This window comes from Alosa pseudoharengus, unplaced genomic scaffold, assembly GCF_046254945.1.
Source record: "Alosa pseudoharengus isolate Yale_2024_CS ecotype anadromous, Long Island Sound unplaced genomic scaffold, YU_APseudo_1.1 YU_APseudo_1.1_scf_17, whole genome shotgun sequence".
In the NCBI taxonomy this organism is placed as follows: domain Eukaryota; kingdom Metazoa; phylum Chordata; class Actinopteri; order Clupeiformes; family Clupeidae; genus Alosa; species Alosa pseudoharengus.
In genome coordinates this window covers 35,036,454-35,062,209 of record NW_027468640.1, presented here as the reverse complement: position 1 = coordinate 35,062,209, position 25,756 = coordinate 35,036,454, and the positions used below count along the sequence as shown (strand labels likewise).

General features: G+C 41.6%; 1 protein-coding gene across 4 annotated transcripts; it reads right to left on the bottom strand.

Annotated features, from left to right (window-relative positions):
- Nucleotides 1-382: 382 nt before the first annotated feature.
- gba2 (glucosidase, beta (bile acid) 2) lies at nt 383-25,197 on the bottom strand. 4 transcript variants are annotated; one of them, XM_076289393.1, is made up of 18 exons: nt 25,116-25,197; nt 23,863-24,132; nt 19,062-19,153; nt 16,539-16,654; nt 14,989-15,207; nt 14,376-14,615; nt 12,784-12,886; nt 12,190-12,343; nt 8,633-8,758; nt 8,043-8,227; nt 7,543-7,647; nt 7,071-7,178; nt 5,420-5,571; nt 4,347-4,453; nt 3,057-3,199; nt 2,689-2,804; nt 2,124-2,315; nt 383-1,479 (listed from the first exon to the last, which is right to left on the bottom strand). In XM_076289393.1, the coding sequence occupies exons 2-18, from the start codon at nt 24,063-24,065 to the stop codon at nt 1,270-1,272; spliced, it is 2,571 nt and encodes an 856-aa protein (XP_076145508.1). In that variant the 5' UTR covers nt 24,066-24,132; nt 25,116-25,197; the 3' UTR covers nt 383-1,269. The 4 variants fall into 4 exon arrangements, with proteins under 4 accessions (XP_076145508.1, XP_076145506.1, XP_076145507.1 ...); XM_076289391.1 differs by having other exon boundaries at nt 24,913-25,180; XM_076289392.1 differs by lacking the exon at nt 25,116-25,197 and adding an exon at nt 24,712-24,905.
- Nucleotides 25,198-25,756: the final 559 nt, after the last annotated feature.

Genomic DNA, 25,756 nt, shown 5'->3' with positions numbered 1-25,756 from the left:
AAAGAATCTCCCATAGAAATGTATGGGCTTAGTTCATAGTGCAAACATGGCAGTCGTCTACACGTATTCCGCTGCCAAAAGTTGATGTGTGAATACATCGTGCCAATCATGTGTTGTGATCTTGCAGCTGGAGCGAGGTTGGTGTGTCGTGATTCGTGAAGCCGCACACACAAAGTTCTGCCCGAAATAGATGCCCGATAAGTGGCAAAAAGCCTTACAATATGGCCGACGAGTCGAGGGACTTGCCTAAAAAGACTTTGGCTTTAGTTATACTAAATTGTGCTACCCTCAGCACCAAAAGACACCCATAATGTATGGTTATCTTACAATTGCAGCATTCCTTTTCTGATTCCTTCTTATTTAAGGTAAACTTCTCTCTCTCTCTTCTTAGTGATCTTTAATGTTGTGGTACTTGTTATGTCGGTAAAAGATTGCATACATCACAGGCTTAGATGCTACATCACACAGGCAGGCACACTCAGAGCCGCCAAAACATTCATTGAAAAAAATTAGGCTTTCACAAACAAAAACAAATAAACTTCAATTCAAGTAAATATGTAATGAAACCCTCTATTGCATTCTCTAGACAAGGCTATTTTTTCATTTATGTGTAAATATTAAATCGAGTGTGTTCTTCCTTTCCTCTGCGATGGTCCTCACTTCTCAAAGGTGTAAACAATCAGAGGGTGGTTAAGGTGGAAATATTTCTCTTTCTCACTGCAGAGCATATGACCAGAATCAAAACATATCTTGAGTCTGAGAAAGCAGCAGTTGAGAGGCTTGTCATTAGTCCAGTTGCATCATAGGACAGTAGTGTCCCATAGGGCAAGAACTTTCAGTTTTTAGTGGGTATATCAAGGTCAGGAGATTCAGGTAGACATATATAAGGATGTGTGTGTGTGTTTTGAGGTGTGCATTTTATTGGTGTTTCACATTGTGTATGAGTTGTGTTTGGAATGTGTAAATCTTTGAGGGATCCAGTGCATGGTCATCAATTACAATATGGAGATCTGTAAATCTGTTCTGAAATGTTATGAGAATGCTATTATGGAAATAACATACATGGGGCACTAACTGGGAACCGTGAGTGCCTTAGTTTGTATCCTATCAGTCTGTCTGCATTCATGTTCATGCATGTATACTTCCGTGTGTATCTGTGCATAACTAATCACTGGACAGTCAATTCGGAAAGCTTAGCTGGTGTTCTGACTTAATGGTTCAGTTCCTCTAAGTCATGTTCACTCTGATCTGTGACCTCAGACAGATGTCTCAGATGTCGTTCTGGGCATGTTCAGTCCGTGCAGTGCGGTTTTCCAGTGCCAGCTGTATGGCCCAGATGCTAAGCGGTCGCATGTACGCCAGGGAGCGATAGATGCCCTTCTCACAGTACGCCTCGGGGGTCTGGAAGGCCATGCCCAGGCGTTCCCACACGGTTCTGTAGCAGCCCTCTGCGGTCTTCAAGCCCTCCTCTAGCATACCCTAACATGGGGGAGCAGAATGGAAATAAAATGTCATAAAAGAGGGAGGAATTACCATGGTTGGAAGGGAACTGAATGAAAAAATAGGATGAAAAGTGAAGATAAATAGAGAGAGAGAGAAGGAAATTGGTAGAAGAGATGTGCAGGTCTTGAACAGAAAGATAACTTAGTTCTGGGCTTGGTTTCACACCAAGCATTAAGCATCAAGTCACAGATAAATAGCCGTAGATAGAATTGTATACTTTGAATTATCATAATATCCAGTTTGCCATTAAAGACGGTGTTGGGCTGTTCAACATTAAAATATCCACAAGTTGAAAATAAGAGTTGTATGCATATGCATACGAGTTGAAAATAAGAGTTTTAACCACATAGCCGAACTTACAACCAATATTTATTTCAGGATTGGTAGTTAGGTGGCGAAGAAATTACAATTTTGTGAGATCATTGCCTGGCTATTAACCTACCTACCAAGATTGGTGTCTGTGGGATTTATAATTTATGCAGATCAACTACTTTTAGGGCATAAAAAGAAACCAGCATAGCAATAATCCTTACAATTAAATAGGGTTCCAGTATCTGTTCTGCTTAGACCCCTGATTACTAAACAAGTTTAACAAATAATCACTCAAAAAGAAAACTCACCTCGTGGATCATGGTAGCGGCCAGACCGTAAACGACACCCACCCACACCTCATCCGATTGGACGCTGGATTGGTCTGGCACTCCCTCCGGCCGCATGCCGTTTACTGCGCCCATCTGCCCACTGGCAAACTTCATCACGTTCAGGTCAAACACCGACTTCAGAGCACTCCGGATCTTCTCCTGGGGAAAGGCCTAGGCAAGGGAAAGAAAGGACATTGTGGGATCAATTCAGCACTCATATTAAATTAAAGTCATTCACCAAAATGTATAATTTAATATTGCATTAATAATTCTACATATCATAATGCACACTAATTGAAAGTTGCTAGACCAGTGGACAACTAGCAGCAGGATGTATACCGATAAACAATCAGAGAGGAAAAGATATGCAGGGAAATTAAATATTCAAGAATACAAACAATAAGACAGATGGAAATAGATAGTCAGCATAGGCTCAGCTAACAATCTTATAGTGCTATCTTTTTAGATGGACAATCAGACTGAAGAAACTAGATTGTTAGCCGGGGAAAGTGACAAGTCATTCATTCAGTAGAGTGCATCATACCTGGAACTCGTCTTCGCCCAATCCGGATGCTCGTAAGAACCAGTGTCCTGCGCACTGGTCTGACATCACACTGTTGGACAAGTCCCGTCCACTGCTGTCATAGTTGTAGTATTGGCCTGGAGCACAGAGTGGGAACGAGTGAGGTATGAACGGAAGGGCTAAAACTCAAAATGAATATGCCATGTGAAGAATACATGAGTGATTCCCATTCAGTTGTTCCTTTTCACTCAACTATCCTGAAACATATTGCTTCCATTAAAATAACACACCCTGTCTATACACACAAAACACACTCACACTTATTTGTTTAATAGCAAGAAAAACACACACTCAAGCCAAGCATGCCATGCACACAGTCACTCCCTAACCATTCCACAGCAGCTTGTCGAAGGCAGCGCTGCCTCTGTCCAGTACATCTCTGTAGCGCTGGTACACGTTGTCACTGCCCAGCACCCGTGCCATCTTACACATCATACACACGGACGCCAGCCACAGACCCCCGCAGTAAGCACTAAACATTGAGAAATAAAGAAATGGAGGAAGATGAGAGATTAAGAAAGAAGTGGAGTGAGGGGCTGTGTTGTGCATTCAGTCATTGAATTGACTGTCCTAACCAGTCTCATTCAGCACAACTTTCAAATGTTTTAATTGTCTCACACACACAACCACACAAAGTGTGACATGCATTTAAATGTTTATTTTACCTATCTGTAACAAAGATAAAATTTCAAAGATATGCATTCCAAAATATACTATTATATTGTTGCAGGAAAGAAACACAAAAATCCTTGGCTTCGTGTTCCGGTAGCGTCAAACATGCCTTGCGTTCAGTTCAGCCAGATCTGCGCAGCGCTGCCATCTTAAACATGCCCGCTGACGCTTCCAGAACACAAGCCAAGCCACCCCTTACCACACTACCACAGAAGTGAAATTATATTTTGAGCATTGTCAGTGGTATAAAATAGCATTTGTTTTTTGACGTGCTAGTTGCCCCTTTAGCTTTCACTATAAGCCCATTCAGTGCAACGGTCTTGCTCAAAACTCCACTAAGAACGAATGGTCTTGCTCAAAACTCTACCAAATAGCGTAATTGTGTGTCAATCAAACTTTTGAACTCGTTAACTACCGTAAATAGATCCTATGTTGTTTTTACTCCAGTTACACTTTAAAGGCCCTCTATGCAACATTTTCAACTTAATAAAACAGTTTAGAAATAATTGTGATGGTTAAAGACCTGTATTGGCTCGTATGGTGGCTTTTCCTGCTCCCTCTACTGTCTACTAGCGGAAAACCAGCCTTGCAAGATCTGCACTAGCGTCCCGGCAGTGTCTGAATCAGTAAGTCCCGTGAGAAGCGAGAACAGGCGACAGCGAACCAGAAACACAAAATGCTTTAAATTCTCTGGACATACACACGTTCCCCTCAAGCACCGGTTAGCCATGCCGGCTAGCTATTAGATGGCTTCATTTTTTAGATATTCATCATGGTAGAGCCAGCGAAAAGACCAAAAAGACGGTTGTGAAATATGCAGCCCAAAGCTGTAGGGGAGCTCCGTAGAGAAAAATGCGACAAAAAAGGTGAGAAATCGGCGAAGAAATTACTGGAGTTAAGAGCCATTCAAAGTAACTTCTCTTTCGTCCTTTTCACGTGCTTCTCACCTAGGTCCAGTGACTGTCCAGCCATCATAAGTCTGGTCTGCGTAGCCCGAGTTCTCAATGAGCCCATCGCCGTCCTTGTCAAACTTCATCTCAGACTCCATCACTGCCTGCATACCCAATCAAAACAGCAAAACTGTGAGTGCAGCTGAGATACATTGGTTGTGAAGGACCTGGATTACTATTTCTGTTACTATACTGTAAAATCTTTTATGGCTGTATGTTAATTTTATGTTGTTTTAAAATAATATTCCACCATTTGAGGAATTACATTCATATTCCACTTCCCCTTGAGTTAAACAATTGATATTTACCTTTCTCAAGTTCATCCAACCGTTCTCAGAGTCTGGCGATCCAACTTTTAGCTCCAGCCCAGCATAGATCATTGAATCGGATTAGACCATTAGCATCTCGCCTGCTAGCATCACGCTTAAAAGTGACTAAGACTTCTGGTAATTTTCCAATTTTAAACTTGTCTCTTCTCAAGTTAGAAAGTGTAATAAAACTAATGGAAAATGAAATGTGGCGATTTTCTAGGCTGTTTTGACATGGAACTATGCTCTCATTAAGGTGTAACAATCCAGTTACTAACCAATTCGGCTGCTGCACCTTGTTGCTGGAAGTCAGCCTACAGGGACTATTTTCAGGTGCTGCATGATATCATTGTGCTGCTGTTCCCATGGTACATTCACAACGTTCCTTGAACGGGCAAGATGCTAATGATCTAATCTGATTCAATGATCTATGCTAGGCTAGAACTAAAAGATATACAACATAGTGGTGTATAATATGAGTCTCAAAATAGGTGACAAATGTCTTTACTTAGTAATAAAAGGACTATTGTGTTTAGGAATCAATAGGCAGAAACAACTTCTGAATTGTTTAATAAATGTTTTGCTCCGCTTCAAGTTGTCTTTCCCTGGACCCCCAGGGACCAGAAGCCTCTATTCCTAGTAGCTTACACTGGCACTGTGGCAGTCACCAATAAGTTCAGCATATGGGCAGTAAGGAAGTAAAGTAACAACTGATGTCTGTGTCTAATTTTGAACGGGTCATGTTCATTCTTTCTGGTTTACCTGGCAGACGGGCCACATGTCAGAGAGGTATTGCATGTCCTGCGTCAGGTGGTAATCTCGGTACACCTGCAGCACGAACTTCAGGTTAAGGTCCTTCCAGTCAGCTGTGTCATGGATCAGGTAGGCGTTCACACGAGTCCATGGCTCATCATCTGGCAGGGGTGCAAAGGCCAGGGGTGGGGTTAAGGTCATGGGAGATCACACATGGTCAAATGTGTCAAGTCAGTTTAGACAAGTGGTTATGTGAGCTAGGGGTGGCACGGTTCACAAAATATACGGTTCAATTCTTATCACGGTTTAGGGTCACGGTTTTCGGTTCGGTACGGTTCTTGTTGTTATTTTTTCTTTTAATCTTTAACACTCCAGAAACATATTTCAGCATATAGCTTAATCATCCACAATTAGGCTAGAGTATTTAAAGAATAGTTATCATGTAATAATGCACAAACTGAATTTGACTTCACATAAAGCACATTATTGTCTGAGGAAACTTTAAGCTACAGTTGAGATTTTGATACAGCAAGAGGGAAGACATTGATGATTTCAACAATCTTTTCATTTATTTGGCATAAAAGGCAGAATGTGTACTATTGCCATCTGCAGGAACTTATGCCCCTTTTTGGCACACAAAGAAAGAAAGTGTAACTCTTGCAGCTTAAATTAAATTCTTAAATTAAAGTGCAGTATTTGGAAACATAAAATTCTTATCTAAAGTAAAAGTGCCACTGTAATATTTTAAATATTAAAAAACATGCTGGCTAGTGGCTATCAATAAATGCAATCCATCGGTGGTGAGAGCTACGTGGGCCGTGTCAGACAATTCTTTGACAAGTTTTTCTCGTGTCTCGTCGTATAGTTTTGGAACTACAGAGGTGCCGAAGTGTCGGCGGGAGGGAATGTTGTAGCGGGGCTCGAGTATTTTCATCAACTGACGAAATCCTTCACCCTCAATCACACTATATGGCATCATATCTTTTGCAATAAACATCCCGATTGCTTTCGTTATGGCCATTGCCCTGGCCGAGTTATCACTGAGAGGCTGCTTAAATGCTGAGGACAGAAGTTGTTGGGTAGCCTGCAGCTCTTTCTTCCTTAAACTGTCTACAGACACATTGGGGTGACGTCTTTTCATATGACCTAGCATGTTCGAAGAGTTGCCAAGAGCATACTGAACACGTGTTGCACAATGTTTGCACACAGTCGCAGTCTTTTCTGTCGTCTTAACTCCTCTATCATCATAGGTAACCTCAAATCCGAAATGTTCCCACACACCAGACCAGACCTATAAGAGGCTGGCGCATCATGCAACTCCGGGCAGTCTTTGTCTTTCGCACTTGCCATTTCTAAAGACTCCAGTCGCGCGCAGCACTCAAAACTATACTCCTACTCTCGCGCGAAAGGGAAACACATTGTCACATGGGAATCAATTGCGCATGCCATAACTAGCCTGAACCGTGGGACCGTACGGCGAACACACACTCCGAACCGTGACATGCCATCCGCACGGTTCGGAGCATTTTTCAAAAACCGTGCCATCCCTAATGTGAGCTGTGCATATGGAAGTGTGTGTGTGTGCACGGTTTGATGACAGTTCAAATTTAAGGTACTTAATGGCAGCAACACGCTACGAGCTGAAACTCAGTGTCAGTACCTGGGTCCCCGATGTCATGAGGGACAACATTGCGGGTCTTCACTGCGGAGTAGCGGCCGCTCATGAGGACAAGCCTCTCAGTGGGGTCGTTCTGCACCACACTGCCAGCTGACACACACACACACACACACACACACACACACACACACACACACACACACACAATTACTCATGAATCAAAGGATACAGTTATGTTTGTTGTAACATAGATTGGAAGACAAGTAAGGTTTGAATATGGCTGATAAAATTGATTATTTTCCGACGCTGGACTGGAAAAAATCCTGTCAGAAACACTGATGTTTATGTAACAATGCATACATTATACTTAAATGTCCTATAATTATACTAGTTATACTATTTATGTCAAGATGCAGTTTTAGTATAAATAGTATTCCTACTGTGTGTGTGTGTGTGTGTGTGTGTGTGTGTATGTGTGTGTGTGTGTGTGTGTGTGCGCGCGCATTTCCCTTACCAATGTCATACTGCAGACTAAGCGCTAGTTTGGGCCACAGCATGATGAGGGCAAAGGATGCATAAAAGTGCACATCATATGTGTTGTACATCCTGTACTCCTGTCCTGGAAGATGAAAGACAGAAGATAGAATGAACTTAATGAAAAAAAGCGTGGAGAAGCACATCATAGTTGTTATACATTGTGTACTCCAGGGGGGTAAATCCAAATGTAGTTTAGAGATGAACTTCGCCAAGTTAACTCTGAGTAAGTGTTAAACCTCCCAATAGAAGACACATAAAGCTTCATTATCCAAACTAAACAATACCACAAACTAGCTCTATCAGGAGGTTTACCTCTTACTCAAGTTTAAATGTAGCCAGGTCTCTCTCTAATTGGAATGACCATCAGGTCAGAAAAGAAGTGATTGAGCACTGAATGAGGAGGGATCAGAAACGGGGAAAAAGGGAACGTAAAATTGGGAGGATTTAAGCAACTAAGAAAAGCAGGAATACACTCACCCTCAAGGTAGGCAAAGCGGCCATACTCCTTAACGACAGGAGGCTGGGCAGGGAGCCCCCCTTCGTTGCTACGGAGACCACCACTGACATCAGCGTCCTCTGGAAGTTCCACCCACACCGTTCCACCATCCGCCACAAAGTAGAGCTCATTGAACAGGGCAGATTTGTACCAGGGGGGAAGGGAGCTAACACACACACACACATACACCTTAACAGTCAAATTGTACTTGGTTTAACAGTTTAGCAAAGTAATATCTACTTGCTCTAATAGAAAATGTATGGTGGTTCCTCCATTCTAAGCTATTATTTTCTTTGCTAGAGCAATATTCTCATTCTTCTAGCTGTCTGTCCAGCATACACTCAAGACAATTCTGGAGTTTGTGCACAGTCCTGGCTGCATAAATGAAACCAAGTGGCTTGTAATGAGTCATACACTATTCCAGCCGAGCAAAACAGGATCACTTAAGGGAGTGGCGCAAGTTGATTGAATTTAAGAGCAAACAACGACAATCTTTTGTCAGAATGGAGGACTGCAGCTTTAGATAAACAGTTTATTCCTCCCTCGGCCTCCTACAGACGATCCTCCATACCTGTCCTGCAGGATTGGTCTCTGCCACTCCTCAATGGTCTTCTCCCAGTCTCTGTAGTGTGTGAGAGCATACAGTGAGAGCTCAGGTCCAGCATTTCCTTCACTGCCAAAGTATCGTGTGTATCTCCTGTCAAGCAAATACACACACACACACACACACACAAACTCAGCATTAAAGCACAGACAGACTATCAAAAAAAGTACATACTCCCATAACGCTTAACATAAAACAAACTCAGTGTCAACATACACACTTGGTAAATGCACACGCGTGGGACGGAATCTTGAATATTTCTAATGTAAGGCGAGAGAAGGGGAGAGAGAGAAAAAGCACACACCTACTAAACAAACAAGGCTCCTGCTGGTGGAATATTCTACATGCCCCACTATAGTGGAGGGAACAATACTAGGATCAAGAGATCAGCATTTTTTAAATTTAAGACTTGTCAAGATCTTTTGAAGACCATTATGATGGAAAGACCCAGAATGAACATATGAGTAATTACATTTGTACTGCAATACATTCAGGGTTCCCACGGGTCATGGAATTTCTGGAATATCATGGATTTTTTGGAAAGTCTATTCCAGACATGGAATTGTATCATTTTTGGGGCAAAGTCATGGAATATCAGGGAATTTAGTTGTATAAGTTTAAAATGTACTTGCCAAATATAATATTTCCATGAAGAATTGGAGTACATCTGGTCATTATCTTTACTGCTTGCTTGTGTAGCCCAAATGTATTTATTCAATGCCCATTTATTCATCTCCCGCTCTAAAGAAGTAAAAGATTCTTGAACGCTACGCAGGTGCTCTGAAATCATTGGTTGGTATATTGTTCAATTAATTATATAGGAAGTCATGGAAATTCAGGTTCTTTATGAAACGTAACATTCCATGATCTTTCCCTGACAGAGTGGGAACCCTGTACATTTTATGTGGGCTGCAATGTTTATCTGAGTTACCACTCTATGTTGATCTTATTTGTAATTTTAGTACATTTAATTGTGATATGTCGGTAGTAGGGCTGGGTGATATACCGGACATACTCGATATATCGCAGTTTGCTGTATGTGAGATACATTGACCTCTCCAGAATAAGTCCCGCCTCCGTAACTTCCGTATCCATCCAACTTCCGGGCGTGGATTGTCTATGGGAAATAACATGGCGTTTCGAAATATCATACCGGTAAAACATCTGTAGGTAGCGAAGTACAAAAAAATGGTGGGCAGATTGGCCTACACACTTCTGCCATCTAGTTTCCACTGGATTTTTTGATTGTTGATTGAATCAAAAAATCCAGGGGAAACTAGATGGCAGAAGTGTGTAGGCCAATCTGCCCACCAGCTTTTTCTACTTTGTCACCTACAGAGTTTGACAGGTACGATCTTTCAAAACGCCATGTTATTTCCCATAGACATTTGACGACCGAAGGTTGGATGGATACGGAAGTTAGGAGGCGGGACTTATTCTGGAGAGGTCTATTAAAGTGCTATATCGCAAATATCGAGTATTTCAGTCATCATTTTTTTAAGCGGCAACACTTACTTTGCCGTTGCGTGTCTCCCCCTCCCTCTCAGTAACAATGTGAACAACACACATCACACACTCACCAACCAATCCTGAACAATCTATTCAGATGAGGGTTTGACGTCTAGGTGTAGTAGACGAGAAGAAGCGAACTTTCAGTTCAAAAGCATCGGTAGCATTTCTATATGGGTAGCAGCTAGTGTTGTTAAACAATGAGCTAGGTTAATAGATGGAAGCAATTCTGATTTGGTTACACGAAACAAAAAACTAAACGAAATAGCAAGGAATCTTCAAATTAAAGCTACAATGATATCCGTGCATTAGGCTGAAGGACTACTGTCTATGTCTATGAGCACGTCTGACTGATTCAAAACGACAGCGCAAATGCGCACATCTCACTCTCCACACATGCACGTGCTAAATGTTCGTCCCTCCAGATTGATTTTTAAATTAAATGTATGAGATCTGCGCATTGAGGCAAATTACCACCACCCTTCTATCTGATGTAAGGCATCATCATTCATATGGAGACATATCAGTGACTAATTAAAACAAGCTAAATTTATTTGGAAAGTTAACTAAAGCCATGAAGCCATGCAAAAAGAGAAGTGAGTAAACAGTGGATAGGCAGAGGGGCCTTTCAAAAAAGGCAGGGAAAGAAGAAGAGAGAATGATAAAAGCCAAATAACAGGCCATGATGAATGCTCTGCAAATAGGCTAAAATAAATCAATTGATGTACCCTATTTAGGTGTGTTGAAATTTTTGCATGCACACTTTTCCCTATGAGAGACTTTCATAGTAGACTACTGGCAATAATTCATAACTACTTTCGCCCCTGCTTTTTACATAGAAACCACCTGCATTTAAATGACCACGGTATAAGTAGCATTAAATGAGCATTACATAATTCAGACCAGCCTAAACTTATTCTATACCTAGTGCGTATTATTTTAATGAATGTAGGACTTAGTAAGGCCTAAAATCCACGTTATTAAATTTTAGAGTTTTTAAGACCCTGAAAAAACCCTGTTTCAACACCAACTTGTAGTGAACATTTCACACTTCTCTCATTCTTCCTCTCACACACAAAGCCCTGCTAAAAGGTACTGTTGCTCTAGGACTAGGCAGACTTTTTATCTGAGTAAATGGGGAGTATGGGAGTAAACAAACCATGTTGATTAGATTAGACATTATTTGTATGTGCTGCCAAAATATGAGAGAAGCCACTTACAAAGAGGATTACAAACAGAAGCCCTCATTTTGTTTTTGATTATCAAAGGGAAAAAAACATTGTTTTCTTGTCACCATCCTTTTACTGAAAGGAATTTATTCAGAACAAAAGCTCTGGCTACCTGCCAACACAATCCATGTGTTGCAATGAAAGGCAACTTCTATGATTATGAGTTAATCTATTTTAGGCATTTATGTATTGTATATTGAAAGTAGAAATATTTAATACAACATGATTAGCAGAAATGACGGGGCATTTTTTTCTCTTTATTATCTCCATGATTTATAGCCGTTCTTTCAGGAAGTAAATCTTGGTGCGTACAACCAGACAAAATGCTCTGCACACTGCTATTATAAAGAACTCTGTTTGTTTACCTTTTGCCATATTGGCATCCAACTGTTTGAAATATTTCAAGTGTCAACAAGTTAAATGTTACTAAATTGTGCAAAATGGATAGCATTTTCTCTCTCTCACACACACACACACACACATTACAAACACATTTTAACAAAGGAAGGAGGACTGATGAGGGTGGGTTGTAAGAAAGAGGAAATGAAAAAGGCGTATACGCTGACAATGTTGAAATGAGTGTGTGTGAGTGTGTTCTTGCGTGTCTCTCTGGAGGCACATGTACATTTGTACATATTTGGACAAGACTGTGTCTGTGTGTGTTGTCTTTATCTGGTGAGTTCTCTCTGGAGCCAAGCTGTACAAGAAACCCATGTCCCAAGCCAAGCCAAGCCTGGTGTGTGTGTGTATGTGTGTGTGCGCATGTGGTTGTTGTTGTGTGTGTACCTGCTGTGTTTTCTCTCTCTGGAGCCAAACTGTATAAGGGGCATGTCCCAGGCCAGACTCATCTCAAGGCTGTTGTGTCCATGTGCTGACACCAAACATTTGGCCACCAGAGCAGCTGCAACCTTCTCCCCCTTCTGTGTGGGGGGACTGGAGCCTAACAGTGATAGAGTGATGAGAGAGAGAGAGTTAGGGTTGGGTATCCTTTGGGTTTTATCTGATACGGGTGCTGAATTTGAAATCGAACTATATATTCATTGTATTATCAATTTCGGTTAATGCGTTGTTTCTACTCCTAATTCTAATTGCATCTTTGCATATGCGTATGCTGCATAATGCCTGGAGCACCATATCAATATGCAGATGTATATTTTTTATAAGAAACTACTATTAGTATAATCTTCTAATTCATTGCGATTCTAAATAGGGTTCATGTGAATGAATGAACACGTATGTGTTCTAATACGTAATGGTCAGATCACATGAAGATGACAGAAAAGCTTTCACCATCACAATGGAAGCCAGTTACCACATTAGCAAGCTTTTAGTGTCAACTGCACGAGCAAGGAGTATATATCCGTCTGTTGAGTGACTGACCTGTTGGTGAGTCCAGGCTTCCATCAGTGATGAGATCAGTCCACAGGGCACTGCACGTCCCCTTTGGACTGAACGCCGTCTGATGGCTCACCTCCCGACCGGGCTGAAGTTCATGCACGTAAACACAGGGACAGAAATATTATAGATTATTATACGGCTCTTCACAATGCTAGTAGAACGCGCCATTGACTTGAATGTGATTTCCCAAAGTTCTAGCGGTAAGATATATTCATGTAATTACCGCTGCAAACATAATTACCGCTGTCAATGGCAACGGGTTTTGTGCTTCTGATACGTCTTTCATATCACTACGCAAGGACTGGAACTTCATTCAAACATGAAAGCAGACTGTTGATCAGCTGTGTTCTAAAGAATGTTTGATTCAAGTTCAGCAGCGTGTGTTGTTGCGAACTATTTGTTTCTCAGCAAATGCCACGACGAACGGTAACAAATAGGCTAGGTTATGTAGGCTAAAGTCATATCGTGGGGAGTTTATTATTTCGTTTTGGCAAGTAGCCGTATAATAAGCGGGATAATGTATAGAACGCCGGTCATTACTGTGAAAATAAGTCCCTTCAGGGCGGAACAAGACCCCTCTGCTGCGCGTCGGGGTCCGGTTCGCCCTGTCGGGACTTATTTTCCCAGTAATAACCGGCGTTCTATACATTATCCCTTACTTATATCCAAACCTGCAATTCAGTGGCTTGTCAAACAAATAATCATGCATGCACATCAGGTTAGATAGTAAATTGCTTCCAATTGCTTTAGATCAGTATTTCCCAAAGTCTGGGTCGCGACCCACGGGTGGGTCGCAGGAGATTTTATTTGGGTCGCCAGCACAATTTATGTTGTGTTATAGGCCTAACTGATATCATTTGTCATTTGATACCAGGAAAGCTAACAGTTTTCTATTAGGATGTAGTTTGTTAACTACCACAGTCACGGTTTTGTCATAAAAGCTCATGAAACTGGCGCATGAAACTGGGGGACGAACGCATCGCAGAGGGGGAGCCAGAGCATGGATATCTACCTATCAAAATGAAATCGTTCTGTGGGGCGCCTGCCATGCACCTCGCAGTTGCAAACTTGAACATGAATCCGTCTATTTGCACGAACCTTAACAGATACCAGCTCCTCAACTTTACCAATTAAAATCTAATTGCACAAAAGCCTCTTGTTATGATATAATGACTATACAATATATAATACAACAATACAATATAACGACTTGACTTATTTGCTATTTACATCGGAATTGATGTCCACAGTGTCATGGACCCATTTGTCTGCAACGCAACGTAGCCTACAATTTTTTTTTAGAAATACAGGAACAGCTTACTATGCTGACGAATGCGCAACATGCGAGAATTTCTCCAAACTTTCAGATGCGCATTAAAACGTATCTTTTCCAACTTTTCACGCTGATGGTGCTTAAAATGCAACACAACCGTGTTCAAAGCAGGATCTTTGGGAAACACTGCTTTAGATGCTCAATCTTCTAGACATGGGTCCACTATAATCAATCTGACAAACTATGCAATTGCTATGCAAATATTATGAAAACACACACACACACACACACACACACACACCTGTTCCCTGGCTGCCATACAGAGTGTGTAGGGGTTTACAGGCGTGCAGTGGTGCAGCAACACCCCTGACACAGCCTCCCCCTCCTTCTCCAGGTGAAACGGTTCATTCCAGTGTCCCCCACTCTTGTCGTCCTTGTGTCCTGAACCATTGAGCAGTGTAAACATGATGGATACGTCCAGATCATAGTCATTCCTGTTCTCCACATCCCACACAAACACTCCCACTGGAAGACTGGAGTCCTGGGGGAGCAAGACAATAAGAGGAAAGAGGAAAGGCAAAGAAAATGCCAACAGAAATGTGATAAGAGGGAGAGGAAAAGTTGGGAGGGGGGTACGAACAATGACGGAGTGTGAATAGAGGTGATAAAATGAGAATAATATGTGCAGTCAAGTAATGCAGGTAAAGAGATGGAGAGGGCTAAAGATACATAGACAGAAATGGATGCAATACCTAATTCAGATGAACACATTTATTTTGTGCTGTGCGTTTCCCCAGGACCTCCACATGTAATCAACCAAGGAGCTAAATCTGTCAAATAAGCTTAATAAACAAAATCCCATCCGCACAATCCACAAATATCAGCAGGCTTCTGACTTAACAAGCTCCACACACCTTGTAGTCATGCGGGATGACTGGGGACACCTGTCGGCAGGTGAGTGTGACATTCTGGCCGGGCAAGTCGTAGACAGTCCAGGCGCGGGGGTAGAGTGCGTGGTAGAATGCGTATTCGCTGCAGAAGCCCCAGTTCCAGCCCTGCAGGGCTGGGGGGTGCTCCACGCTCAGCACCTGCTGGTACACCGTCTGACCCCCCCGACGCAGACACACTGTAAACTAAGCATAGCATTGTGGGTCAGTAAAGAATGGGAGACGTGACTGATGAATGTGATTTAGGGAAAAAAGAGTACAGTCAAATGAGGGAGATATGAAGAAAGTAAAAGCGGAAGGAATAAAGAAGAGAGAGTAGGAGGAGTGGAAGAGGGAGGGCAGAATGAGATGGGAAGAGATAGTTGGAATGGATAGAGAGAGTGGAGAAGCCAAGAAGAATTTCATAAGCCAAACAGAAAGGAAAAGAGGAAAGATTAAACTTATTGGCACTAAAAGTTTTGGAACAAAGACAAAGTATTTGCTTGAACTAAAGTAAATAATTATCAGGCCTACGCAGGAGTGCAGTGCAGAGAGTGTTAGTATACACCTCCACACACACACACACACACACATCTGCAAACTAGAAGGACACACACATTCCTCACACACAGGCACTATTACAGCACAGGCAGCTGGGGCAGTATTTATGTGCTGAATAATTCAGAAGGTCCATGACTGGTGCCTTGGGTAGAAGAACTTCTTTAAGGGGCTCAAACATACCAGTGCCCCCCTCATGTTTAAGTCCAAGACATGCTCAAACAAACACTGACCTAAAGGTGATGATACATGGGGCAACTTTTTGTGGCCAATGGGAAATGCATAACCGGTTCAATGTATTCTGATTGGACGATCATGAAAATTTGCCTACTGATAATACAAGTTCTCCAGAAAAAGAATCCTGGCCCAATATTGATGGGAATGGGAACAACAACGCTGCACCGTTGCTCAAAAAGTTGACCAACACCCTTTTATCCAAATGCATTTACCTTCCTTTTACACTTTTATTTTATATTGTTTTTCATTTTACCCATGTAATCACTTCTGTTTTATTTTTATTGTTTATTTTTTTACATATTACAACATTTTAATGGTTCTATTTGATGTGGTTGCCTTTATTTTATCTTTCATTCTTTATTCTCCTACTTATCTACCTTATTAAAATGTATAATAAGGTAGATAAGTAGTATAAAAGGTAGAGGTATAATAAGGTAGATAAGTGTATAAAAATGTGCTTGCCAAGGCCTTGCCTTGTGTATCATCAGCTGAAGACTAATTTTATAAACATTTTAAATATATCCATCATTGTATATGACTATGATAGTCGCATTTTGTGAGTAAAGTGATAGTGATTCGCTGAGTGGAATCTAGTAAATGCTTTTATCCAAAGGGACATGTAGCGTTGGGTGTTAGTTATGCTAGACTACCCGCTTATCAAGCTGTAACATAACCATGCCAACATAAGTTAGCTGTGCAGAGCATGTTTTTGAAGATTGAGACATTTTGCTAACTGGTTGTACCTGGTTAGTGATCACAGTTTTGTAATGGTACATTCCAGGGTTGAGCTGCCACCTGCAGAACTCCCCCCGCCAACCACGTGTGATGGTACCTCCTCCAATACCTCCCAATGGAGCACCTGAAGCAAGAAAGAGAGAGGAAAAAATTCCAAATATGTTATGTGGTATCTCGATGAGAGTTCATGCCCAGACAATTACCTTTCCTTATCTACTGTCTATCGGAACTGTGGAATGAATTTTTAGTATATTTTTGGGGTTTTTTTTTTGCTTTTATTTTGATAGGACAGTAAAGAGTGATAGGAAGCTATTGGGAGAGAGAGATGGGGTGGGATCGGGAAATGACCCCAGTCGGACTCGAACCCGGGTCCCCATGGGCACTTCAGCCCGCAAGTTGTGCAACGTAACTAAACTGAATTCAGTTTTTCCCACAGAATTGAATTCCATTTGTGGTGGTTGGTTTGCAGAATTAAGTAAGGGATAATGTATTGTCCGCCGGTAATTATCAGAAAATAAGTCCCGACAGGGAGAACAGAACAGGTTTTGCTTCGACCTGAAGGGACTTTTTTTCTGATAATTACCGGCGGACAATGCATTATCCCGCTTATTACACGGCTACTTGCCAAAACGAGAAAAGAAACCTAACACAATGAATCTTTAAATCATTGAATGCCAAGCTGTTTTCGGAAGCTTTGTCCTAGAGTGCCAGCAATCTAGACCATTGTTGATGATTTTTGTACAGCCACAGCATATTATAGCTGTTATAGCTATGAACACATACAATGGCTCGTTTGAAAGGTGAGACTTTAAGCTCTCAGTGGGTGCAAACCGTGTATTTCTACACGCCTCTGTTCCTGAGAAATCCCAAGCTAAACAGTGGCTAGTTTTCATCAAAATCGCTGTTTTTTTTCTAGAAATGGATATAACGTCTTTCATGAAATATCAAGTGTTGCCTGTAAGGTTCCGGGAAGTGACCTAGCGAGACTGCCACCTAGTGATAGACCCATGAAAATGGCCTGATTTTGAGCTTGACGTGCATGCGTCACTGATTCGACCCAAAGCGGCAACCGAGTTATGATAAAATGTCCAGACAAAATGTCCAGAATGTGCGTTTTCATGAGTTTTCGATCGTCATATATTTCATTTCCATTCATCACAGAGTTCCCAAAATCACATATAAGGTGTGTTAAAGTGTCTAGTTTCGTAATTTAAAAAAGAAGCTAAAAACTTAATATTAACGCATGGGGGCACTCAATGAGTTAAAAATTATTTTGCTACCGTTTCCTGTCTTCCGCTGACAAAATAAATAGTTCGCCACACAGATAGAACTTGACAGTTTCAGGTGTTGCGTGGCAACGTCTTACTAGCTTACTTTCCCTTTCAATGAAATTCCATTGCAATAAGCGAACGGAATTCTTGCAGAGGGATATGAAAGACGTTAATCAACCCGTTGCCATTGACAGCGGTGATTATATACTTTCCCGGCGATTTATGTAAGGGATAATGCCCGACGAGGTGTCCATTATCAGAAATAAATGGACGATGCGGAGGCGTGAACTGTCCGACGCGAAGCGGAGGACGGTTGCTTCCGCGAAGTCCTTTTATTTCTGATAATGGACGCATCGAAGGGCATTATCCCGTTTATACCATGGTCACTTACGAAATAAATAAATATGAAATCAATTATCAATACTAAATGAGTTTTAGAGCTAAAATCGTTAGTTTTTTCAGCTGTTTATCGCAACGCTGTGGAATGTTGATAAGTTGATTGTTGATAATGCTGCCTTGGTTACCAACTAGCGTTTGAGCCAGCACAGTGATTTAGAACTGTCATCAGGCAATTCGAACGGAACGTCTTTTTATAGGTGTAGTATATCACTTTTTAAACGACACCCATTTCAACCTAGACCATGGTATAAATAGATTTAACAGGCCCGAACGTTGGGAAGGCCCATTCATGTGAATGGAACTTTCTGCAGCACTCTGAAGAGCCGTGTAATAACTTGAATATAACTGTTTTTAACAATTAGCACAATGTGGTTATGATGCTATATTTAAGATTTAAGCACAATTTAGTACAGCCTGGAAAATCATTGTGTGGTGGTAAATGTTGATATTGTGGTGGGCCACCACAAACAAGTCAATGTATGGGAAACACTGGAATTAGTCTGATGTTACTAGGCAGACGGGGAAGGAGTCTGCACTCAAGAAAGTGTTGGTATGAAGCTGGCTGGTTAGGCAAGGCAACCAGGAAGATATTTAGAATATGCAGGATTTTGGACAGTCATTCATTAACATCAGGCTTTAACCATCTTCCTTCACAATATTTGTTGAGGTAACCCAATATTCCCACTGCACTAATTGTCTCGTGGAATATGTTGACAGTTGACAGACTTGTGTCAGTTCTGCAAGATCACAAGCTGTGGCAATGACACACTCATTTTTAATCAGAGTAACATTTTTAGAGGTTTGGAAGTGTATAAAATAGTAAGTTCATCAGTATTTATATCTGATCATGTTTGCACTCACCATAAATCTGTCGCAGAGGCAAAGCACGGAACATATCTATAAATGGTGCTTTCTTTTCCACCTGGGTCTTTCGATACCACCATTTCAGATACCTGCACACATACACGGTTAAAGAATGAGTGGATCAGTGCTTCATACTCAACAAATGGGCCAAGAAAGACATTCTTCATTAGTAGTAAAAAAAATAATGTTTTTTCAGGGGCTTTATTGGCATTAGAGCTGTAATCGGGCCTTAAAAGTTAAGCCCGACAAGGCCCGAGCCCGTCAGAAATCAGCCCGAGCCCGAGCAGTTCTTGCGCCAGCTCTTCAAACCCCTCGCCATTTATGATATTAAAAGGCCTAATGTCTTTACAGCGAAAGCTGACACACTTCTCCGTAACCATTTGTTTCACCTTTGCAGGATTGGATTTTGTTGCTGTAACAAACGATGTGATTGTAGGTTGATCCTAGGCACTGGCAGGTGTGGACAAGCTTTGATCAACATGCCTTATCAGCGACGAATTCCCTGTCGTTCTGCAGAATGTTGCATCCATTGGATTTCACATAGGTTAACCCACTGGCTCATTATTCTCATTATGCACATGGACAAAACTTTTCCACACCTCACACTTTGCTTTCTTTGCCGGTGCAACTACAACGTAATCGCCAGAGACTAGCCTCCGTTTCACCTCCTCAGCATCCATTTTTGCATCTTTCTCGCAGCCAATCGAAACACATCACCTGACCATTTAGCCTACCGCACAAACCTGAGCCCGGCTCGAGCCCGCGTGAAATGATCAAAATTAAGAACATTTTCAGCTCTAATTGACATATCATGTATGGATTCACAGTAGAGGGAAAAAGTTAACTGTTGACTGTAATGAGATAATCACCATCTTCAAATAATGAGCGAAAATAATTTAACTCACGTAGCTCCTTTAACGGTCACTAACAGAAACAGTCAAATCAAAAGGCTCAAGACTTTTGTGTATAACAACATATAGACACTAGCTGGCAGTGGCAACACTGTCCTACTGATAAGGAATCAGCAGCAGAGTCCTGCCAAGGAGAAAAGCCTAGCTAACCTGAGGTCGTTTGCGGAGGATGGCCTGGATAGATACACTGCTAGACCAGATAAGCTTTGTCTCAGATTTCATTGAACACTGTAGCCCTCTCACTCATTCCATTCCCTACTGTGTGTTTGGACACTGAACAAGACAAAGGCATAGCCTAAGGTCTTAGTGACAACATATAAAGCAGACCACAAAATGACTTGTATCACGCTATGTACACACAAACACACATCAGAATCAGAATCAGCTTTATTGACCAGGTTTGCGTAAACAAACAAGGAATTTGACTCCGGTTAGAGTACATGCACAGACCAGTACTAATGAATTTTAGGTGGCTATGAAGAGAAGACTCCAATACATACAGACACATAGATCACATCAGGTGGTCACACACAGCATAACAGCTGCGTGCCCCTTTTATCAGAGTTGTGACTACACAAAGCAACCGCTAACTCCAAACCACATGGTCTCAGTCAACCTTTCTTTATATAGGCTACACACACACACTGTCTGTATGGTAAAGTGCATTGTTTTGTGCTAAATTAAACACTAACTCCACTGACTATTCACATCTATCTCCGTCAAACTACATTCTATCTATCTATCTATCTATCCATCCATCTATCTATCTAAGAACATTATGGGCCCACATTCTGTCCCTTCCTATTCTTCAGTCTTGCAAATTGCATACTGCTTTTAACTGATCTTGTTTTCTACATTCAGATTCATTTAATCATTATATAGAATGCCCATTTGAGTTATTTTGCATAGATTTGTGAGTCTGGCTACTTCTCTTTCCCTCTCTGGCTCTCTGACTTCTGTCGCTCCCAGCCCTTCCCCACTGACAAATTACTCCACCTGAAGACTAATGATTCTAAGCTGCCAGCCGAGACTGATAAGGAGCAAAGGTAAACACCTGATAATAAAAAAAGTTTTGGATTACTGGTGTATGTGTGTGTGTGTGTGTGAACTGGGGTAATGCCATGTGTTTCATGTTCTATGTATAGTGATCTATGTAAAATGGTCTATGTCTTGTTGTTGTAGCTTGTATGACTTCTTTTTTATGTATGTGTTGCTGATGCTCTCTGGTTGGCCAAAGCAAATTTCTCTCTCTTGGGAGAGACAATAAAGAAGACTTACTTACTTAACTCGTTTCTCATACATCACGCAAACTCTCCTGATGTATAGTCTTGTAGGATTCATTTCTATTCTATGTACAGGCTACGTAAAGTGGCCTGTGGTTGTTGGTACACAGTGTCACCTTGTCAAATCTTGTGAAAACATTAGCGTGGAAATCAGCTAAGCTATATTCTTAGGAGAAAGTTTAGCCTGAGTATGTAAAGGCACGCATATTCATACTGAACCATTTAGGTTCAATACAGATGTGTGCCGAATGCAGTACATTCAAGTTCCCACAAAAACATTGAGTGGCTGACCATATATCAGTTCAGTCATTTAAAGGCAAAAAGCATTTAACACCTTTTCAAAATACTATTCCTTATATGTGTTGGGCATCGGCAATATTGTTGGTGAATGATACACTAACAGTACTTACAGGCTTACTGTACCAAAAATTAACCGAACCATGACTTCAACACCAAGGTATATACCGAATTGTGATTTTTGTGTACCATTACACCCCTACCTAAAAGAGTGTTGTGTTCAGTAGTATTGTCTTGTTTGTAATTTTGGCAAGACCTACTTCCATCTAATGGGCCAATCCCAAAGTCCGGACTCACAGACTTGGGTGCGCGTTATCACGAAATTCGTAAGGGCTTAGGGCTGTCCCAATGTCAAATTTCAGAGGGTGTTTAAGTACACACTTACCGAGCCCTTTCTGTGAGTCTGCATCGGTGCAGACTTCACCAAAGAGAATTACCCACAGTTCAAAGCGTTGTGATGTTTACCGCAGAAACCATAGGGAAATCCGGGACATTACAAAGGTAAACAACAGCACGACACACATGCATGGTGCATGTGTCAGCAACGTCTTTGTTATTAAACATCGTGAAGTGCTGTCCCAATCCCATTTATACCTATCTGAGCCCATGTGGTCTCACTCACTCACTTAGCACCTGAGAACAATTAAGTCTGTGAGTCTTTAGTCCTTTAGGGCTCACTTTGGGATTGGCCCAACAACTTCCATTCTTCTGTTCACATTATAATAGACGTAAGTGTTGAGAAATGCTTGAAAGGCCCAGTGGTCTGGTAATTGGACAGAACCACTGACCAAACCATAGACATGAACAAAACACATAATTTCATGATGACATTGTTCTCTCTGGGCTAGAGTGAACAAAACCGCATCACTTCACCAGAACCCACACTCACTCTCATTCCATCTCACTCCATCTCTATAGCTTATAGAGGCAGCATTGTTGTGAGGGGTGTTATTCTGTCCCTCTGATCATCGCTCTCTCTTTCCCTCTCTGTCTCTACATTCATGTGTGGTGGCCTGTGGAGTGTGACCACAGCTGTTGGTAAACTGCTGCACACAAGCGGATTCAGACAGACTAGAGCACAGAGGAATTGTGGGATATGGGGAGATAAAACTAGAGATTGTGCTATGAAGGTGACGCTGCACTGGTGGTGGTGTGTGTGCAGGGTGTGTTACAAGCCGTGTGTGTGTGTGTCTGTAGGGGGGTACACATAAATGTGTCTTTGTGAGGAAGCAAGTAAAGGGAGAGGACAAGGCAGCAAAGTTTCAACATGTTTGCCAATATCCAGTTGAAAGGTCACACACATGAAGGTCAAAAAGGGTGTGTGTTGGGTCTGATTATAGACTTCGTGCAGTGTGTGCGTGTGGATGTGAGGCAAGTTTCCGGTAATCATTAACAGAGTCCATTCTCACAATGATCAGAATGAATCAGGTTAATAAACATGACCAATTAACTCCAAGCACCATGACAACGGGAAGAACAGCAAGTCTGGCTCCGTGTTACATTATGGATTGATTTGTGTGTGTGTGTCTGTCAGGTACTTCTCATTGCCTTTTTGGATAAGTTTACAACTGGAACATTTCACTAAAACAAAAAGGCTTTTTGTTGAGAAAACTTGGCTATAGTAAATATTAGTTTACTCCACCCTCAAAATGGGAAAAGATACAGCGACAGATTCAAACCCACAGTACACATAGACACAACATATAAATGTCAAAGGCATATAGGCTTCTACCTACATTACCAGGCCTTACCATACAACATTGATGCATCAGCAAGATACAGCTTTAATTGGAAAACATAGTGAATCGAAGTATGCGTTCAAATTGTTGGCATATAAAGTTGCCATTATCTGCTGCCTAACCTCTGGTGATAAACAAACAGGTGAGAGGTGGGACACACAAACAGAAAGGGAAGCCACAAAAGCTATACAATTGTATTAGAGGGGTGCTTTAGCAAAATCCTTTTGGCAAAGCCCCGATGAATAGAATAGCCGTAGCTTTGGGAACAAGTTTTGTTTGGCGACATCTGATTCGCACCCTCTCCACAACTTGTGAAATATTGCAACGGGAAACCTGCCAAGATTCCAGAAGTCCAATGGTGGTGACCATAAGTTAATATCATCAAGATGTTTCAAACTAAATAAATACAAACTTCACACTAAGTAAATGCTATGTGGCCGTGATGTCGGTGTGCATGGTGTAATTATTGCATGCACCGAGCAAACATTCAGTTTGTGTGAGCAAAGGCGGGGTGAATTCACGGGGCAGCCGTGCCCGTGGCTTTGATGCAGGATGCGTCGATGCTTACCTGATCCCAAGACCGATGTGTTCCATGATGTTGGAGAGCGACACATCTTTGGCCTGGAAAGGCTTCCTCTTCTCTTTAAACTCATGCGCCAGGCAGATCCTCCATCCCTCTTTCGGCACGTTGTATCCCATCTCCGATGAGACATATCGACCCATCAGTTCTGCGGAAGACGTCTGGTCTGATGACTCCATCGTTGAATTCATCAAGTGCACAAGTCAGTGGATGTCAAACCAGCTGTCAGCGTCACCCTTCGTCTAACCGGACGGGTCTCTAGGATATAGCCAAAATAAAGGACTTAAGTTAATAATCCCGTTTTCAGTGTTTATTCCACAAGTGGCCACAAAGCATAAAGCAGATCACTGTAGCTTTATCTTCAAACCCCGTGATTCACTTCTCTCCCAAAATGAAAAATCCTGTGCAACTCATGAACGAGTCAGGCGAGCTAGAGCAGGAAATGCAGGATTTGTTTAAGAGTGAACCGGTGAACCCATAAAATGCGCGCTACCTATCTGACGTGTCGCGGGCCTAAAGCTATAATGTTAACAGACAAAGGTTTGACAACAACAAGCATTTTACCTCACAAACTCATGTGCGTACAATCGCTAACTTTACCTAGAATCGTCAAAATATGCTCATGGAAACTCATCCAAATCTATCCTTCTGCAAGCTGAAACATGAGAAGTACCTTGCCAAGTTGATGCTATCATTCAAGCTGTGGCTAGCATAAATTAACGTTACATTAGTTATCTTTATGTTGCTAAAACATAACGTTACAATTCAGTAAACAAAACACTATCATTCAGAGCGGCTCGTGACCCTGTCACAATGCAACAAAACAGCATATTCTACCGGGTTTTCTTGGCGAAGCAACGAACCACACCTGTCAGCATCCAGTTTTCTCAGAGAAGATGTACTGGCTCATACGACAATGACGTATGGTTGCAATGATTAACATTAAATTCTATTTCGCGCGCACAGCTGCTGAAGGCAACATCTGAAGTGCAAACACTTCTTTCCAACGCGTTGCGAGACGTTAGGTAGCTGAGTTACCAAGTTAGCCCAGACAAGTCGCTGCCCACCCGGCCTTGGGACCCTTTCTCTGTGTTTCTGATCTGTTAGGATTTCTTGCTGATTGTATAAGATGTCCCATGTCTCGTCGGCTGGTACGTTCGTAACTGAATCGGAAATGTATGCTGCAACGTTAACTTAGCGGTATTGATAGTAGTCTACAATGGCTTCACATTGGAGTTTACCATCAAGATTTCCTGCAGCTTTCCCATCCCTGTAAATAGCATGGGTAAGGATATCACTCCGCCCAGGCGAGTTTGAAACAAGTAATCCCCCTGTTCGAGATTACACCAAATTATGTGATAAAGGGAGTTGTTGAGAAAACCAGCGTAGAGTTGTATGTTATCAATATTTTTTTTCAGATCACAGTCTATACCACTATGTATCCAAAGATGTTATATTTATTTTTATATTGTTAAAATAAATGCATTATTTATTTATTTTAGAAAATCTCAACGATACTTTTTTGAAACCCCCTGCATGTTATAAAGTGGTGCGTCAACATATGCCACGGCGACGTTTCATGGGCCAACCATAACCTCACACCTAAATTTAACATGTTGACTGATTGTTATTGTATTTCATAGTATGATAGCCCGTGTGTATTTGAGATGCCGACAATATAGTCTTTGTAAGGTGTAACATACATCCCCCAACCCCACTTTCCCCTATGTTACGTTGAAATGTTGGCTGGATACCTTGACATATCATGCTCGTATCACGTTAACGTTTCTGATATCATGTTACCTGAGATGATAATCGGGGGTAGCAGGTCCATGACCGTAAAACAAATGGAATTAGGCTTACTTTACTGAAGGGCTGTCAA

What these genes read in the sequence shown, in the direction of transcription:
- gba2 (XM_076289393.1), bottom strand. Translation starts at nt 24,065, where the DNA reads ATGAATTCAACGATGGAGTCATCAGACCAGACGTCTTCCGCAGAACTG. An exon ending in AGAGAGAGAAAACACAGCAG is followed by an intron (nt 8,759 to 12,189) that starts GTACACACACAA and finishes TTTGCTTGACAG; the next exon opens with GAGATACACACGATACTTTG. An exon ending in AGACCAATCCTGCAGGACAG is followed by an intron (nt 8,228 to 8,632) that starts GTATGGAGGATC and finishes TGTGTGTGTTAG; the next exon opens with CTCCCTTCCCCCCTGGTACA.